At 36.8% G+C, this 17,498-nt stretch overlaps 1 protein-coding gene across 2 annotated transcripts in view; it reads right to left on the bottom strand.

Moving 5' to 3' along the window:
- LOC122806395 (receptor-type tyrosine-protein phosphatase U-like) overlaps nt 1–17,498 on the bottom strand; it is a 1,549,454-nt gene that overhangs the window by 938,866 nt on the left and 593,090 nt on the right. For both annotated transcript variants that reach the window (XM_044076762.1, XM_044076771.1), the window contains one exon: nt 16,947–17,138. In XM_044076762.1, the coding sequence (XP_043932697.1) occupies nt 16,947–17,138 (192 nt within the window). The remainder of the gene's footprint in view (nt 1–16,946; nt 17,139–17,498) is intronic.

Genomic DNA, 17,498 nt, shown 5'->3' with positions numbered 1-17,498 from the left:
TGTTGATTTGAGCAGGGGCTATATATATTAAAAAAGAATAATGGTTTGTTCAAAGTATGATATTCAGTAGTAAGTAATACCCATCTTTCCTTTGAGTCAGCTTCATAGGAAGTAATCTCTCCTTGGAAGGATTTATTTACTATAATGGCCACTCCACTTGACAAAGAACTATAATTTGCAGCAACTATTGTTTTAACCCATTTTCTTTTCCTTTCCCTAAGCCAAAGTTAGTCATCTAAATGAGTTTTTTGCAAGAAAGTTATATCAGACTTAGTTTGGTATGTGAGGTGCATGATTACATTTATTTTCTTTTTATCTACCATCCCTTTAACATTCCAAGAGTCTATGGTTATCATTTTTTATTAATATTGTTGAAGTTTCTCATTAGTTGATACTCAAAAATACAGTTATAAACTTTGTCTGTTAGTGTATTTATCTTAAGAATAAATGTTGTGATTTCTATACTCCTAAACTCTAAATAGGTGCCTAACCACCCATCCCTCTGTATTAGTAAATGTGCATGAGTTAAGAAACTAAAAGAAACTGTTATTCTTAGCAACAAGGAGTAAATATTTATCAGAGGGATGTCAATAATACCCATACTGTTCCAAATGCGAACAGTCATCAGCTAACAGACTGTGCCCTTCCCGCTCCTTTATTTATGTACTGCATATTCATTTTCAGGCTTCTTAAAATAGTATGTTAATTACACCCTTAGATATTATATAGAGAGAAAGAGAAAAGTAGCTTTTATAAAATGTTTTGTAGTAACAGCAACATATTATAATTCTTAACATTTCAAGAGTTATTAAAGAGTTTACAAAACAATATTTTCAAAAAACAAGTACAATATATGAACATTTAAAGAAGGCAGCACTTTAAAATTCAACAACATTTGCCTTATTCTTGCTAACAGCAACTAGCTGTGGTTCTTTAAAATGTATTGAAAACTTCATTTAACCCTGCACTGGCAAAAGCCATATAAGCACATCCTTGTGAACTCATATAGTAATAATTAGCCAGTGCTATCTACTGAACAAAGAGAGAGAAAAAAAGAGAAATGTTTTTGTACCTTGCTCATAGACACATTTAAAAGCAACTCAATGGTTATGCCAGAAGAATAATGATTATACATTTTAAACATTTAAAGAAGGCAGCACATTAAAGTTTAACAACATTTGCATTATTTTGCTAACAACTAACTGTGGTTTTTAAAATGTATTGGAAACTTCATTTAACACTGCACTAGCAGTGCCATCTACTGAACAAACAGAGAAAAAAAAGGAGAAATGTTTTTGTACCTTGCTCATAGACACACTTAAAAGCAACTCAATGATTATGCCAGTAGAATAATGATTATACATTGTAACTGAAACTACTAATGTCTAGTATTTACACTACTTAAACTATTATATCAAAGGTTATATCCCATTTTTTAAATGTAGTTTAACACTCCTTTTTTGTAAGCTGTAAATGCACTTTAAAGTCATTTCTCTATGCAGTCAGTGTTAGGTAGCTTTCCAGCCTTTAAATGTAGAAGGCAGTTATTAAAATACAGTGCCTTAAGTATTACAATGTAGCAAAAACATTTTCTTTACAGGTAGGTAAGCAGAGTTGTTTAGAACACATTCCACATCCTTTAGCTTGAAGTTTCCCATAAGAGTGGTATATTCTTCTGTCCTGTAGTTCTTTGGAGCTGTAGCACTTGTTTATCCTTCCAAATGTTTTTGGATCAAAAGATATGAAAATAGTTGTCTCAGGCAGGATTTACTTTGAAGAGATGCAGAAAGGTGCATTTTGCCTGGTCATGTGTTTCCAGGGATATTTTTTCTTTTTTGTAATAAAATGTTAAAGTTGCAGGATATTTCATTTGGAAACTAATCTTATTTTCAATGAGGTAAGTGCAGTATTTACTGAGTTTCTGTCAATTTTGCTTAACTTCTAAAGGAAGATCTTGAGTAATCATAATTTTATGTGCTCTCCATGTAACATTCTTTTTAACTTTATAAGCTGACAATATCTGTTGCACATGTGCTGAATTAAGCAGTCTGATGTAGATTTCTCTTGGAAGATCACTTGTTTGTGTACACTTTATAGCTCTGTGGGATCTTTCAATCACTATCTCATCCAGGAGATCTTTTATTAGTCAGAAGAGAGCTTAGTATTTCTTTTATTATTGGAATAAGTTGTGGATTATCAAGGCTCTCTGGAATACCTCTTATGATAAAATTATTTCTCCGACTTCTAGCTTCCAAGTCTAGCATTTTTTGCTGTAATTCTTTAATTATGGTGTCATTGGTTTGTGCTTTTTGTTGCAGTTCATTTATTTTTAACTCATTGTCCATAACTTTAGCTTCATTTTGTTTTAGCCTAAGCACAATTTGGTCCAGAGTAGAGCCAAATGTAGTTAGCTTATGAGAGAAACCCTGCACTTCTGTTAGTAAAGGTTGTAAAGCAGTTTTCAGATCCTCCAGTGTTAAAGGTTGTTCCTGTTTTAATCGTTGAGACATTTTACCAGCTTCTTGTTGTTGCTTGTTAATTTTTTGCCTTTTAGCAGTGGTTTCTTTCTCATGGGGTAGTAATTACAGACAGTTTGTTTTTTGTGATTATAGTTTCCATCCGATCTGGCTGATTCTCCATTAATCTTGTATAGTTAGATTCCTAGTAGTAGTGCAGAATTTTAAATGATAAGTCTTGTTATGAAAGTTGTTTTTCTTCTTACTTTCCTCTTATTAGGCCTGTTGGTCTTGAAGAATCCACACCATGCAGTTCAGGGCCCCGTTTCCAACAAGTAATTATTTTTGCTTCAGAATGAGAGAATTTTTGAAAAATAAAGATGAAACAAGTAAGTACTCATATTTCTGCTTTAATCCATTGATGTTTGGTATAGTTTTCCCAAGTGATGCGCTGGTTTGAAGTCAGATTATAGCATAGGAATGCAGCAGCTGCACTGTCAGTGTGCTTACAGGCTATCCCCCATTTTGGAATGACCAAACAGGATTTCTAAATGGCAATTTATTGAGTTAGAACTGGTAAGGATGTGGGAGAAATGCAAATAAAAAGAGAATTAACTGGGGATATTGTACTTCAGGACCATTACTGTTTTGAAGATTGGGTTTAGTAAACTACTGTTTTAGAGTACACATAAGTAAAAGATTTAGCGGGGAAATAACTATTCATGATGTTGTATGTTGACGTAAGTAACCTCAACACAAATCCGTAAGCAGTACTGTGTGAAACAGGGGAACACAAATACTGGTAGCTTATACCATAGGGAACAAAAACCAGGACTGGAATAGAGCTTTACAGCACGTAAGGAAAATCATGCTGTGGGTGGGAATGAAGAACATCACGTGTGATGTCACAAAGAGGGAGGTGACTTCGGTCCGAGGCAAGATACAGAGTTTAGGAATGAGATAATGCCCCACAAAACTACATCACATCTGAGTCTCATAAACTGGCTGAATCTATGACATAGATTCTATGTTGGAAACTTTTTAAATGTAGAAATAATCTGTTTTGTGTAAAATTAAAATGAGGGGATTTTGGTGACAGTGTATTTTTGTTGGCATTGTTGTTATTTTCTGGTTATGAATGATAGCAAGTTTATCCAAAATTAAGATCCCCTGCACGGAAGTGACTGCACGGCTATAAAATAAATAAATGAACAAAAAAGGATAGCCAGCAACTGTACGCTGAGTGGATACTTTTAATAAGACATAAAACACAAAGACATAACAGGCCGGTTTCGGCTAAGGGGTTAGCCTAGCCTTCAACAGTGTAACAAATACAAAACATCTTGTGATCCTATATATACATTACCCTTAATTGATGTTGAAATGTTATTGGTGAGCTCATAAATATTCATTCAAACCTGGGCTAAACAGCCCTCCTAATTTAACAATCCACTTCTTTTCCATAGCATTCAGTTTTGTGTGCCAACCAGTTTTTGTGATTTCTGTCACCTGTTATCCTATCTATAATTGTAAAATGAGAAGTCACTGTGGTGTGTTGTAGGACATGTTTAGACAAAGCATTGCTCATTATTTTATGTCTGACATCAGAAAGATGTTCAGAAATAAGTAACCTGAGGGGTCTAGATGTTTGTCCAATATAAAATGTGTGGCAACTGTAGGTAGCCAGGTATATGACCCAATCTGTACTGTAATTTGCAAAAAACTTGATATCAAATACCATGCTACAATTATTACTAGAAAAATTTTTAGTCTTCAACGTTCAGATACAATTGCTGCAGTGGCCACAAGGCATGTAGCCAGTTAACTTGTCCCCGGAGATCTTAGTCTGAATGGTATCATGATAAGTAGCTGAATATTGATGTTTGAAGTGGCTGAAATGAGACCCCAAATTTTTCCCTTTCCTAAAAGAAAACTGGCATGTTTCACCTAAATGTTGTGATAAAAAGTTGTCCACCAGTAATATGTTCCAATGTCTTCTAATCACCTCTATTAACTTGTTGGTATTCCTACCGTATGTGGTGGTAAAACGTAACTTGTTGGTTGTAGATTGTGGTTTCTGTTTATATTTAAGAAGGTCCTTCCTGTCAATATTGGCAGCATAGTTGCTTGCTGTATAGACATGGCCCATGCTATATCCCCTTTCTTGAAACCTATGAACTAAATCTCTGTGAAAATATTCAAAAGAATTATCATCTGAACAGATGCGTCTCATCCTGATGAATTGCAACTTGGGAATATTTTTTGCAATGTGGGCTGGATGAAAGCTGGATGCATGGAGTAGGGGGTTATATTCAGGGTATTTACGAAATACTTCTGTGTGTAAAGCATTATCATCATTCCTGGATATAAGTACATCCAAATAAGTGATTCTATCTAGATGGTAATTGATTGTAAACTGTAAACCCCACTTGTCATTGAGATACCCTATAAGTTCCATAAGGTATTCCACATTAGACCTCCACACCATCAAGCAATCATCCAGATACCTATGCATATATCAATTTCCCACAAGTAGATATTATGTTGTTTTTATTGTTGTTGTTTTTTATATCATTGTTGTTATTTTCTGGTTATGAATGATAGTAAGTTTATGCCATTGCCATGAAACAAGTCAATATTTTTTTAATCTGAAATTACAATTATTTCTCATACAGATGCCAGTACGCAAAAAGCACTCTAGTAAAAGTTACGTCAGAAACCAGAAAATCTAAATATAATGTAGCTGATAACTTCACAGCTTACCTGCTCTGACATCTGGCATTTATTATTAAGTGACATAGTTACTAATAGATTTCCTGCATTATTCAGGGAAATGTCAAATGATGGAAGGACTATAGAATGACAAGCTAGAGAAAGAAACAAAAACAATAAAGAATAAAGCACAACAAAGAAATGGAATGACAGCAATGTTGAAAGGAAGTTGTTACCATCTGGATGAACATTTAACAGGCACATAAAAAACATGGGAAAGTTACATATCACAGAAAAGTGCAGCAAAGCTCAGTGCAACAAAAACACATCCTTTTGTTATTTGGTTTATGTTTAGAGCCATTGACAAAAATAATCGAATCAGAAATTCAAAGATATATTTGGCATGGTAATCAAGAAAAGTTAGCCTTACATGCAGATGATATAAACTGTATTTGCTAAATCCAGAAAAGGACATCTTGGTGTTGGGGGAACATTTAGAGACAGTTTCACGTCTTTTAGGGATATACAATTAATGAAGATAAAACAAAGGCTATTGCTGTAAATAATGTACTCACACACAAACTGGTTCATCAATTAGCATATCTATGGGGACATGATAAGGAGAAGTATTTAGGAGTATGGATTAAAAAGTTTCTGTTATCACAGCTAAGGATATGTCAGAATAGACTAAACAAGGGTAATACAAAAATGAGAAACTGGAAGCTCTTGTTTAATAATCTAGATAGTAAGACATAAACAGTGAAAATATTTTTAATCCCTTTAGTTTCATATATGTCAGGCGCACTTTTATCAAGCAGATGAAAAGTTGAGGACAATAATTAATAAAGTGTTGCAGGAATTTATCTGGGAGGGAAAGAGGGTAGAGTTAAGTGCAATAAGTTGATCCTCTCAACAGAACAATGTGGTTTAGGATTATCTGCTTTGAAGGGACATTTTAGAGCTGCACAGTTAAGGCCTATATGCATAACACAAGCAGATGATTATAATTCAAAGTGGAAAGGAATGATGATGATGATGATGATAACCAATGGATGGAAAATCACAAATTCACCACTGACTTGTCGCCTGTGACCCTTATGGACAGGGACAATTTGTATTTGCCGTAAGGTACAGGCCTATACAAAAGCCATTCTACCCTGTTGGCATTGATAATTTGGAAAAGTGGGGCATGAATGGCTAGACTTAAAATGTCTCTAGATACGTTAGACCACGTAACCTTCTATGATCCTATGATTCTATGATGAAGCTGGGGGGGGTGTTGAAGAAATAATTAGGAAGAGGGATTTTGACTGTGGATCCTTAAAGGAGTACTGCACCCACAGACTCAAAAACATGTTTAAAACATCATGGCATGATGTTTCCTACACTTTAACAGCACTCTGGGATTATTTACAGAATTTTAAATATTTTTATATGTAATTCCAGACTCTGACCACCTGGAGGCTGGCATATTGACGTGGTTTGGATAAATCAGGTTGCCATTCAGTATCCCAGAAATCATTGTTTGGCTCAAAAATGTTACATCATGCAGGCCTCCGTTTGCCTAATGTTCCTGTCATTTCATAGATGTTGCATGTGTACAAAGTACTGAATAAAATAGAACAGTGTAAGTAACATTCCCTGCTGCTGAATGACTACTTAAAACAGAAACAGTGCAAATGCCACAGAACACACTCAAAGTGCTGTTTACTGCTGCCTTTTTTTCTAATTTAGGGTACTTTTTTGTTATCAGGGCAAAAGTTGTAACGTGGTAGCAGATGCACACAGTCATCGCACAGCTGTTAGCCCTGAAGCATTTTTTTTTTGAAATGTGAAAGAAACACCGAACCTAGTACAAAGCAGGATTATTTACTACAAAAAAAACTGTCCCTAGAGGATGGCCCTTTCTTTATCACGCTCGCTTAAAAATGCCCCAGAAAGGCATATGGGTTTTTGTGTCTTGCTACAGAATGTTTGGAAAAGCTAAACGTCATTCTGTTAAATCTGTCACTAGCCAACTCTTAACTTTGCAGAGTGTTTATTATCCAAGCCTTCCGCTGTTAACTTTAGCACAAGTGCAAACAGAATCACTCAAGAAAAGTAGACATGACACTGTGAAATTTTTGTGTGCAACTAGAATACTGGCTGCGAAGCACGTGGTGAATTTAGGGATTGCACTAGGTGCCCAGTCTCCATTTTGAACACAAAAAGCATGTTCATAGATTAGTACTAAGCTTACTGCCCTTGTGAGCCATTTTAAGCATAGCCAATTATCCCTTGTGAGACTCAAACCCTACACCTTGTGTTTGTAAGGCAAACACCTTAACCATTAGGCCAACCTCCCAACAAAGATCTACCTATGATTAGCTACGTAATCATAGGTTCATAGGTTAGTACTAAGCTAACTGCCCTTGCGAGCCATTTTAAGCCTAGCCAATTATCCCTTGTGAGACTAAAACCCTGCACCTTGTGCTTGCAAGGCAAACACCTTAACCATTAGGTCACCCTCCCAATATGGACAAAATCTGTTAGCAGTTGCGCTTTGTCATGAACCAAATCTTTTATTTGGAATGACTGTGGCATCGTTAAGCAAGTTATCGATTTTTGATATCTCAACTGTTTATCGTAATGCTTTAAAAATTCTATAAACTTGGTTAACCGACGAGAAAGTTGCTCAGAGCATCATACTATGACAGATTGGTTGCCCACTGTTGGAGGAATACTGGGGTAGTGGCGTTTGGGGAACATTTAAAATAAATTCCTTTTAAGCACAACACTTTTAGTGTAGGGATAATAAACTACTTGCTGCAGTGTTAACATAATATTGATGGGTGTTGATCTGTGAAATTTCACAGAGACCGCCGAAAGGAGAGTAGTTTGAAGGTGATACAATCAACTGTTCACCACCTAATACTGCAGTGGGGTGGTAGGGACACACAATAGGGACTGTCTTGCACAAAGACATACCTGTCAACTTCTTAGAGTAAGAAATCTCTTAACCTACACAACGCTATTACAATCTACAAAATCAGTAGCTGTGACAGTACTGTGAGAGCCAACTATCATGGTATAAGTGCTGCCACGATAACAGAAAAGTACCTAATTTAGTTTAAATGGCACTAATTTGTGAGACAATGAATTCCAGTCCATTTACTTCTCCCCTCCCCTGTAATACTTAGCTTCCCTAGCTGTCAAAGTCCTGAGGGTAATTTGACCTGGTAATTCCATTGATTGGCAGATCTCAGCAGGGTGTTTGACACATGTAATTTAATCCTTGCTCTAGCATTTCCTTTGTTAGAGGGGACATTTTTTTTTTGCTGCACTATACCTATGGCCTTACTTGACTACATTCACATCCAGTTTATGTAGCAACTCATGTAAGGTCTTGCACCAAGGAGCTAAAGAATAAAACATTTATACTATTAACCAATTTAGATCTTTATTAATTTAAGTGTTAAGGTATCACTTAATGCTTCCACCTTGTTAAAAATTGAGATTTACATGTGCAAAGTGTGTTGGTATGCAGTGTCTGCCTTCATAATTTTTTACTCCACTGGTTGGTTTACAAAAAAAAAAAAAACTTTTGCAGTGTCCCTGGATTTGTCTTTGTACATACAAATCACATTGCTATATTTCCCCCTTCCTTTTTCTTGTGTCCAGAAGTTACTTATAACAAAGTAAATTTTTTATTGATTTTTTTTTTAAATAATGGACATCAAGGTTAATTTACCTTTGAATCAGATAATGGATGCCACTGCAAAGAATCACTGTTGAAATATTTGTGCATGGACAAAATCCCTTACTAAATCTATTTACCAGCCTCCAGTTCAATTGGTGCTATGGCTTTAATATACTGGTGTGTTTGCTCATGCCTTCCAAATATCTCCACCATTACATACCAATTTTGCAGTGTAGTAACCACCCGACATGCCCATACACCTTTAGCCATCAATATGCAGCTACTCCTGTTCATGTGAGTATGTGAATTAATTTTCAGACTTAAGGTGTGGAAGCTGCACTGAATAATTCTAGGTGTTTGTTCAGGTTTCACATGGTGCTTGCTTAGAGCTACTCTCATGTTAAGCCACTATGAATGTGTTGCACTGCCACCTCTGATACCAGGGTAATGTTTTAATCTTTCTATTCCTGCACTGCACACTAGCAGTATCTGGTGCAAATACAACAGAGAAATATGCAAGCGATACACCACCTAAGCATTATTTGCCATGCAGAATGTACAAGTATCGTTTTCTTTTTCTTCTTCTTCTTTTGGCTTTTCCCGGTTAGGGGTCGCCACAGTGGATCACCTATCCGCTCATGATTGGCAGTGGAATTTTACAGTGTCAAGTTGCCAGCCCGGTGCCCAACCTTCCACAGAAGGCACACACACGCACACACATGCCTAGAGCCAACTTAGAGTGTCCAATCCACCTACAGCATACCTTTGGGATGTGGGAGGAAGCATATCAAATTTCTGTGTTTCCAAACATTGGTGTTACTACAACTACTACTGAATAAAATGAACATATTGAAATGTAACATGACCTGTTACCAGATGTAATTAAGATTTTTTCCTGTATAAACAAATTTCCATGATTCTCTGGCTGTTTGGTTTGATTCACTTTACTGGCTACCTGTTGAGGTTTGCTCTTTCTTAGAAAGTTGCAGTAAATATTTTGTTATCCAGTTGTTTACCTGGTTAGTTTGACTGGGCACACTATGAATGTTTTCAGAGGTGTCCCGGGGTAAAAGCTCAAACTGGTGCCATCTCAACTGTCTGATCTTGTACCATAGTCCCTTAACTGCTGCCTTGCATATCTTGCATAAGGCAGATCTGAATTATCCATTGCAATGCCCAATTCAGTGTTTCATCTACAGATTGTGTGCCTACTGCCTTTGATGAATACATTGCCTAGGTTACAGTAAAAAAAATAACATTGCAATAGGGAATGGATGGCAAACCAAAGAAACTAAGACAGTCACGACTACAGCACCCAACATTAGAGTGCAACTTATGATTTCCTATCCATCTACAGGTTGCGGTAGTAGAACCCACAGCCATATGCATAAAAAGTAAATATACTCACCGATGTGCTGCTACCACTGCTTTCAAGTGCTGTAGCACAATCACTGATGACCATGTGCTAAACAAAACAATTACACATTGAAAGCAGATTTCACATCGAGACACTGACAAAAATAATGGCAATGCAAGTACAATCAGAAGGAATTCAGAAACTGCACAACCTACAAGCTCTGTAGAGAATACAAAAACATTGGATTTGTGACATTACACAGACATGGTTTAAAGCCACAGAATGTACTCTTGTCAGTGCAAGGCTAAATTGTCTTACACACATGTAGACCATGAGGCACAAGAGACTGGCAAAAACGATAGTGAACACACAGTAATGAAGAAATAATTATTTATAATTTCTCCAAATCCAGACCGGTTTCGGCTATTCAGCCTTTATCAATGAATACAATAAAGTTTTTTTGAATGAAATGTAGCAGCCTGCATTTATACTAGTCCCTGATTACCTGGAAGCAGTGGTACAGCACCACCTAGTGAGCGGAGTATCAAAATGCATATTCTTTCTTAGTTAAAGCATATTCCCAATGACATAAAATGCCAGAAGTATAGGTATAAGTCATATTTTGAAAGATAAAAATCAAAGCTTTGGAAGTAAGCCATCATATAAACATACACATAACATGATAGTAAACCAATACCATAGTATTTAAAAAAGAAATAGACTCTTTTCTTAAACTAGCAGAGGATGAGGGTATCATAACAAAAAATACTATTGGCAACCAAGACCACATGGAACAGCTGGCAAAGGAACGCCACAGGAAAGGAAATAACATATAAAAAAAAAAGAAGTACAGGGCATTAAAGGATTAAAACAGAGCCAATTTGCAGATTGAAGGGGGACTAATGCATCAGACAATGAACAACAAGTTTTTTCATTACACCTTCTCACTGAACAGATTACAAGATGGCACAACCACTACCCATATTGAACAGGAAATCTTTAAGGTAGTCAATGGTACTGCTCATTTGGAAAAGTTAGAGAAAATAACTTCGGAAAGAAGACAACTTTATAGTAATAATTGCCACTGGCAACCAACACCATGCAGAACAGCTGGAAAGCTGCAGCAAAGGCAAATAAATATAAAAAAGTACAGTACTAAAGCGCCACAGTTCAATACCAAGTGCATACATGTATCCACAACAGTTCTTTGGTCAACAGGACCCAAACAGGCAATGTTTAAGCATTTTTGGATGCACGTGTGAACTTATGCAGCACAGCGACAGAAAAGCCAGGAGAAATGAAGATGCCACATTAAAGAGATACTAATACTTTGCTGTCAAACAATGAATTTCTACAAAAAATGTCATACTCACCAGTATAAATCCATGAGGGAAGCTGATGCAGAAAGAGACTCACACGAGGTTCCAATAGGGAAATACAGTGTACTGGAAACACATTGCTAAAAAGAAGTACCCTACCTCCTGCACTTGTATTTGAGCACTCAGGCTGGGGGAAGGACAAGGGAGCCATGACATCACAGAATGGGTGGGTCTTATTATTTTAGTTAGAATCTGATGATGGCTGTGGTGATGTTACTTTGGGGGAGGGAACGGATTAAAAAAAAAAAAAAAGTGCCTGCACTGCCTGGCCTCGATGATGTCAGTAATTGGGCGATTCCAGCAAGCTTTATTCAAACGTGAGAGAATCATTTTGTAAGTGAAACCATCACAGTATGAGAAGGTAGGCTTCTGTTACAGAAGTAAGGGGAATTATAAAAATTGTAAATGCTTTATTGTTGTTGCTTTACAGAGGACAATGCAAATAGGGAGGGAAAAGGGCCGTGAAGTTAAGGAATACATTAGAGAAACCTGTTGTACTCCTTTAAGGAGTATAATAACAACTTTACAGAATATTATATCCATAAAAGTTCTAGAAAGTATTCTAGGAACTAAGCCAACACAGAAATGGAAAAAGGAGAGTTTGCCAATAGGAATGACTGCAAATACGAGTACAGAAGACAGGCAAGCTGGGGCTGGAATTTACTGGAGAAAACTGGTAAAGGAATCAAGGCATTGTGAGCAAATAACTAGAATGAGAACGGTAACACAGTGGGATGAGGCAAAGAAGTTTGGACTGCAGGTTAAAGACTACCTTCCCTACAGGTGATTTTTATCAGAGTATAGAAAAAAATAAAGGGATAGAGGAGTAAAAGACTTGCTCTGATAGAGTGTTTAGTTGAATCTAGAACAGAAGGGACATTAAAAAGGAATAATTAGTCGGGCATACAAAATATTGCATGATAACTATAAGAATCCATCAAAGGAGGTTAGAAAAGATTGTGAAGAGAAAATGGAAAATTAGTTTACAGAGGAACAATGGAAGGACATATTTATGGCACCTAAGTATGGAACAAAGTCCAGAAGATTTAGAACTTTTGTTTGGAAGTGTTCAATACTTCAAGCAGACTTTACAGGATTTTTCCTCAGGTAGATAGCAAATGTTGAAGGCATGATGATGAAGAAAGAGGTAAATATGAGCATGTTTTTTGGGGAGTGTAATGAGTGGGCAGATTCATTTGAGCTACAGGATCTGAATTTCTTAAACATATCAAGATCTTACTAAATTTAATTCTATTGGCTGCCAAAAAAAAATTACTAGAAAATGGAAAGTAAAATCTAAATAAACTGTATTTTAGTACTGAATATTGTAAAAGAGATAAAAGAACTGGAAGTGATATCTTTAGAAAGTGAGAGGAACAAATTAAATAGAAATAAATAGAATTAGTGGGAAATATATGTGTAGAATAATGTTCAAAAGAGGAGTGAGGTTTAAGAGAAGACAGGAACTGAGCAATTTATGTAATGATAGACTGATGATAGTTGTAAATAAATAAATAAAACATATTTGTAACGTATAATGTATGTAAATGAAAACATTTTAATATGCTTTATTTTATATTAATGTGTGTGTGCCTATATATTAAGTGATAATTTAATAAAGGTGTTTAAAAAGGCATATCTGGGTACTGAGTTATGTATTGCAACAGGCAGCCAAAGTCATACAGATATGAAGTTGTTAGGAGGGTGAATGTAAGTAGCAGTGGCCACATAAAACCCAGGAATATGAATTAAGGGTTTGGCACATCATAATAATGGAAAGCATTGAAGGCAGCTCAACAGGGAAGCAGAACCTTCCCATACCTGGAGTCACTAGCCAGGAATAAAGGTATGTGGACAACCAGCCGCAAAAACACTTGTTGGTGATAAAAGGCTACCCGTACACAGGGGAGGAAAGACATACTGGGCAAGAAACCTAAACAGCAGTGACAAGTAAGTATTGTGGATGGTCAGTGAGCAACAAAACAGCAACAAGGGGGGATATAATGGTTCATGGCTCACCATCACCATCCATAAAATGGGGAGGTACTGTACATGCATACAAAGAAGCTGATCGTCTTACTACAGATATGCAAAGCTATAGACTGCTTCAGCTCTTTATAAGGAAGGTCTAACACAAAGCCCAAATGCAGTGGAAGCTTTCACCACTGTGTGCATTGATTACTGGGAACACAACAGGTGGATCTTCACACCATGTATCAAGTTCTACAGGAAAAGCTAAAGAGGCTGCAGTCTGTGTGAGGCTATTTTGTGGCAGCGTATCTACAGCACCACAAGGGCTGCTCACCAGAACATGGGAGGAATGTCTTCAAAGGTTCATAGGTTCATACTAGGCTATCTGCCCTAGGGCATTTATAAGCCTAGCCAGAGTGTGTTTGGCTTTCGCCACCCATTTTAAATTAATTTTGCTATGCCCTTTTTCGAGGTTAGCATACTGTGCCTCTGTCTAACAGTGACACAGAAGTGATACCCAGGGTAAACCTACGATCTCCCATCCACTCATCAAGATTCCTCTTGAAGAGAGTCAATGAGGGGCTCTGCCTAACCTGGACTGGGATTTTATTCCAGAGTGAAGGGAGCCTCTGGGTTATGAATCTGTCCCTCCAGCATGTCCTATTTATTTCAGTGCTGAGGTTCAAGTCTCAAGCACGTAGCTCGATGGGATTTGGATTTTCTGAGGTGCAGCATGTCCATTAATTCCGGGTTGGACATGGCTTTATACGTCAGGCACAGATTGCTACTGAGCAGGCGGTATGCCACTGAGTAGAGCTGGAGTTTCTTTAACCGGGCAGCATATGGCATCTGTTTGAGCCCTTTGATCCTCTTGGTGAGGTACTTTTGGGGTCTTTCCAGTTGCTGCAGGTGTATGGTAAGGTACATCCCAAAAGGGACATTGTACTCAATTATGGGCCTGATGAGGGATGAGTAAAGAGGCACAATGACCTCCCCTGATCTAGATGTGAATCCCTTCATGATTAGGTGGGCTATATAAAATGTTTTTCTAACCACTTTGGCCACGTGGTTGTCAAATGAGAGATTGCTATCAACTTGGGTCCCCAGGTCCCTAATTACTTCTTCTGTACTTAATGGATTACCACCTATGTGGTAATTTGTGGGCACTTTGTTTTTGCCAAAGGGGATGACTATACACTTTTTGGCATTTAGCTTGAGGCCATGGCTCTGGCACCAGTTGTCTGTTTCTATGAGGCCCTTTTGGAGGATGCTTGTGTCGGCTGGAGAGTTGATTATGGTGCCCAGTTTGCAGTCATCTGCGAACTTGGTCAGCCACAGTCCTTCCTTCAGTGGATCAATGAATGCTAGAATGAATGCCTGCTACTCTAATTCCTTAGCACTGTGGATACTTGCCCAAAGCTCTCTGTCTGCAGTGTACCTATCATATGTTTTTTTCTTGCGCTTGCACTTTAGGTATATCTTTTGTGTGTTGTGCACATAACTGGTGAATGAGGATTCCACTGTTTCTTTTAATTAAGTTTTTCTAAGCATGTGAGCCCCTGTCCATATGACATGTAACATACTACCAGCTCAAATCACTGGGCAGAAGCAGTTGCTGGGAATTAGGTTTCAAATAAAGGCCTGAAACATTAGATAACAAGATGACACTGATAGCATACCCCAAACATTGATAGCATACCCCAAACAAGGGTAACTGGAAACATTCACTGGTAAAAAAAACACAATCTTCCAAAATGAATTTGAAATGGCTGTGTTACTATTTTATACACAGTAGAATATATCTATGACTGTTTTGATTACAGATGCTGTGTGTGTACTCACAGATGTTGTAATTCATGTCCAAGTCTATGTCTCAGACATATGAAATACCTGCTTGACTGCAGCTGCAGGAAATATTTTTCTATGGATGGCTCTCTGTCACTGGCTACCTCATTGTTGCTCACAACCTTATAACAATGCATTGCAATGCAATGACACTGCAACTACAAATTATTTCTTAATGTCTGCCATTCATCATTTAAAAGGTTTATAACCTGCAGTACCTGTACTAAAGGATACAAAAGCATCACGCAAAAGGAATGTCTAAAGGTATATTGGTTAGATGTGGAAATTGTCTTGTTGGAGCCCCTATGTTGAAGTTTGTTGGGCCCCCCACAGCTAACACTGGCCCTGTTTAATGTATCTCTTCAATAATAAACATATCACTGAAACAAACTTTGCATCTGAAAAAAAAAATCTTGAAAAAACAATAAAAATCATATATAAATTAGTAATTTATGGATATAAAATCTTAAAAACTAACTGACAAATGTAATACTAGAATAACACCCAATGGCCATTAAAAGGAATTATATCAAAAGTCCGATTTCTAAAATTTCATTTAAACTTGGAATGAACAGTGTAGCTAAATGAATGAGCCACATTTGTTCCTTAATTGGTAATATGTTTTGCCAGTCCATTTGGCTCTCATGACTCTGGGGTACTTTACTAACGCCCGTAAAAAAAAAATCCTGCTCAACTTTGCTGCAAAGTAAGTTTATATAAAGCATTTGTCCCCTTTCAACTTCAAATGTCATTAAAATGTTCCAGTGCTCATAATTTTAACACCCACGAGGTTTTACCTCTGTAAGAAGCTGAACAAGAACAAAGAGCCATATAAACAATTTGTTCACTTCTATATGTAATTAACTTTTCAATCTAAAAAAAAAAACCTTACTGCTTTAACAGAGATCAACTCTTTGCTTTTGATCATTAGTTTAGAAAAAAATGACACTTTCCACAAGGGGTACAGTCTGTAGGTATCCTACCATCTATGGCATTTTGTTTAAAACTGATACATTGTGTACTTTAAATGGAACTTAAATATTGTCCAAAGGTTTTGGCTTTACTATATGTATAGTTACATTTCCTGCATAAGAATTTAGACAGTTTTCTGACTGCCTGCAAAATAATCCCAATACTTAATGTCATAGAACTACCAAACACAGTAATAAATGTAAGTTTCTAGGATTCCGTTTGTGGTTTGTTTTAGAAGTGAGACGTTCCTTTCTATTGCACCTCACAACCTTAGTCCTCAGCTCTAAACTGCCAGTTGATCAGATAACAGTGACTAGTAAGACAGTTAAATCCTGCAATTCATCCACTAAATGTATACAAATAGTAATTAGAACGGTGACATGGGAAAATAGGAGCTAGAATACAGCAACATGTTTCTCAATCACAAAGAATGTGAATTTAATGAACAGTGAGATAACAGAGGACAGAGAAACACATGAAAAGCAAAATGTGACAATACAGATCACATGGTACAACACTAGAGTGTTTAACATTATTTACTTTTACTGTATCTAATAGGTTAAATATTTCCTCACCTACACAAAGAGGATCATTCATCTCCCATTTATTATTGTTTGGCTCCACACACTTTGATGTATAATTCTTTTCAGCTGAGAAAAGCTTGTATCCTTTTTTACAAGAGACAGTTACACTGGCGTTCCAGCTGTAATACTCCTGATCAGGTGTAAATGTGAAGTATTCTCCTCCAGGAGGCTTTGTACACATCTCTGTAAAGCAACATTAAAGCTCGTTAGTAGACTGTTTTATAAACAGAAGAACAGCAAATACAGCACAAAATGAAATTTAATGCTCACTGACAAAAGAAAAAAAAAATCACTAATATATTTACTACAGAGCATTTAACTTATTATTTAAAAATATTTTTTCCAACTGTTTTACTGTATTGTCTAAGGTACATACACACACAGTGGGGTAAGACAAGTGGTCTAATTAACAGCTGTTAGGTTCCTGCCTCTTATTCCAGGAACTCAGATTCTGAAAATCTGGAAATACGTAAATGTTGGTTGCAGCTGGACTAGATAGGGAATGATGGGGGGAGGGGCTAACCACTGTACAGCAAGTAATAG

Source organism: Protopterus annectens, chromosome 1.part1, assembly GCF_019279795.1.
Source record: "Protopterus annectens isolate FY-2018-M chromosome 1.part1, PAN1.0, whole genome shotgun sequence".
Classification (NCBI taxonomy): Eukaryota; Metazoa; Chordata; order Ceratodontiformes; family Protopteridae; genus Protopterus; species Protopterus annectens.
This window is presented reverse-complemented; position numbering and strand designations above follow the sequence as displayed.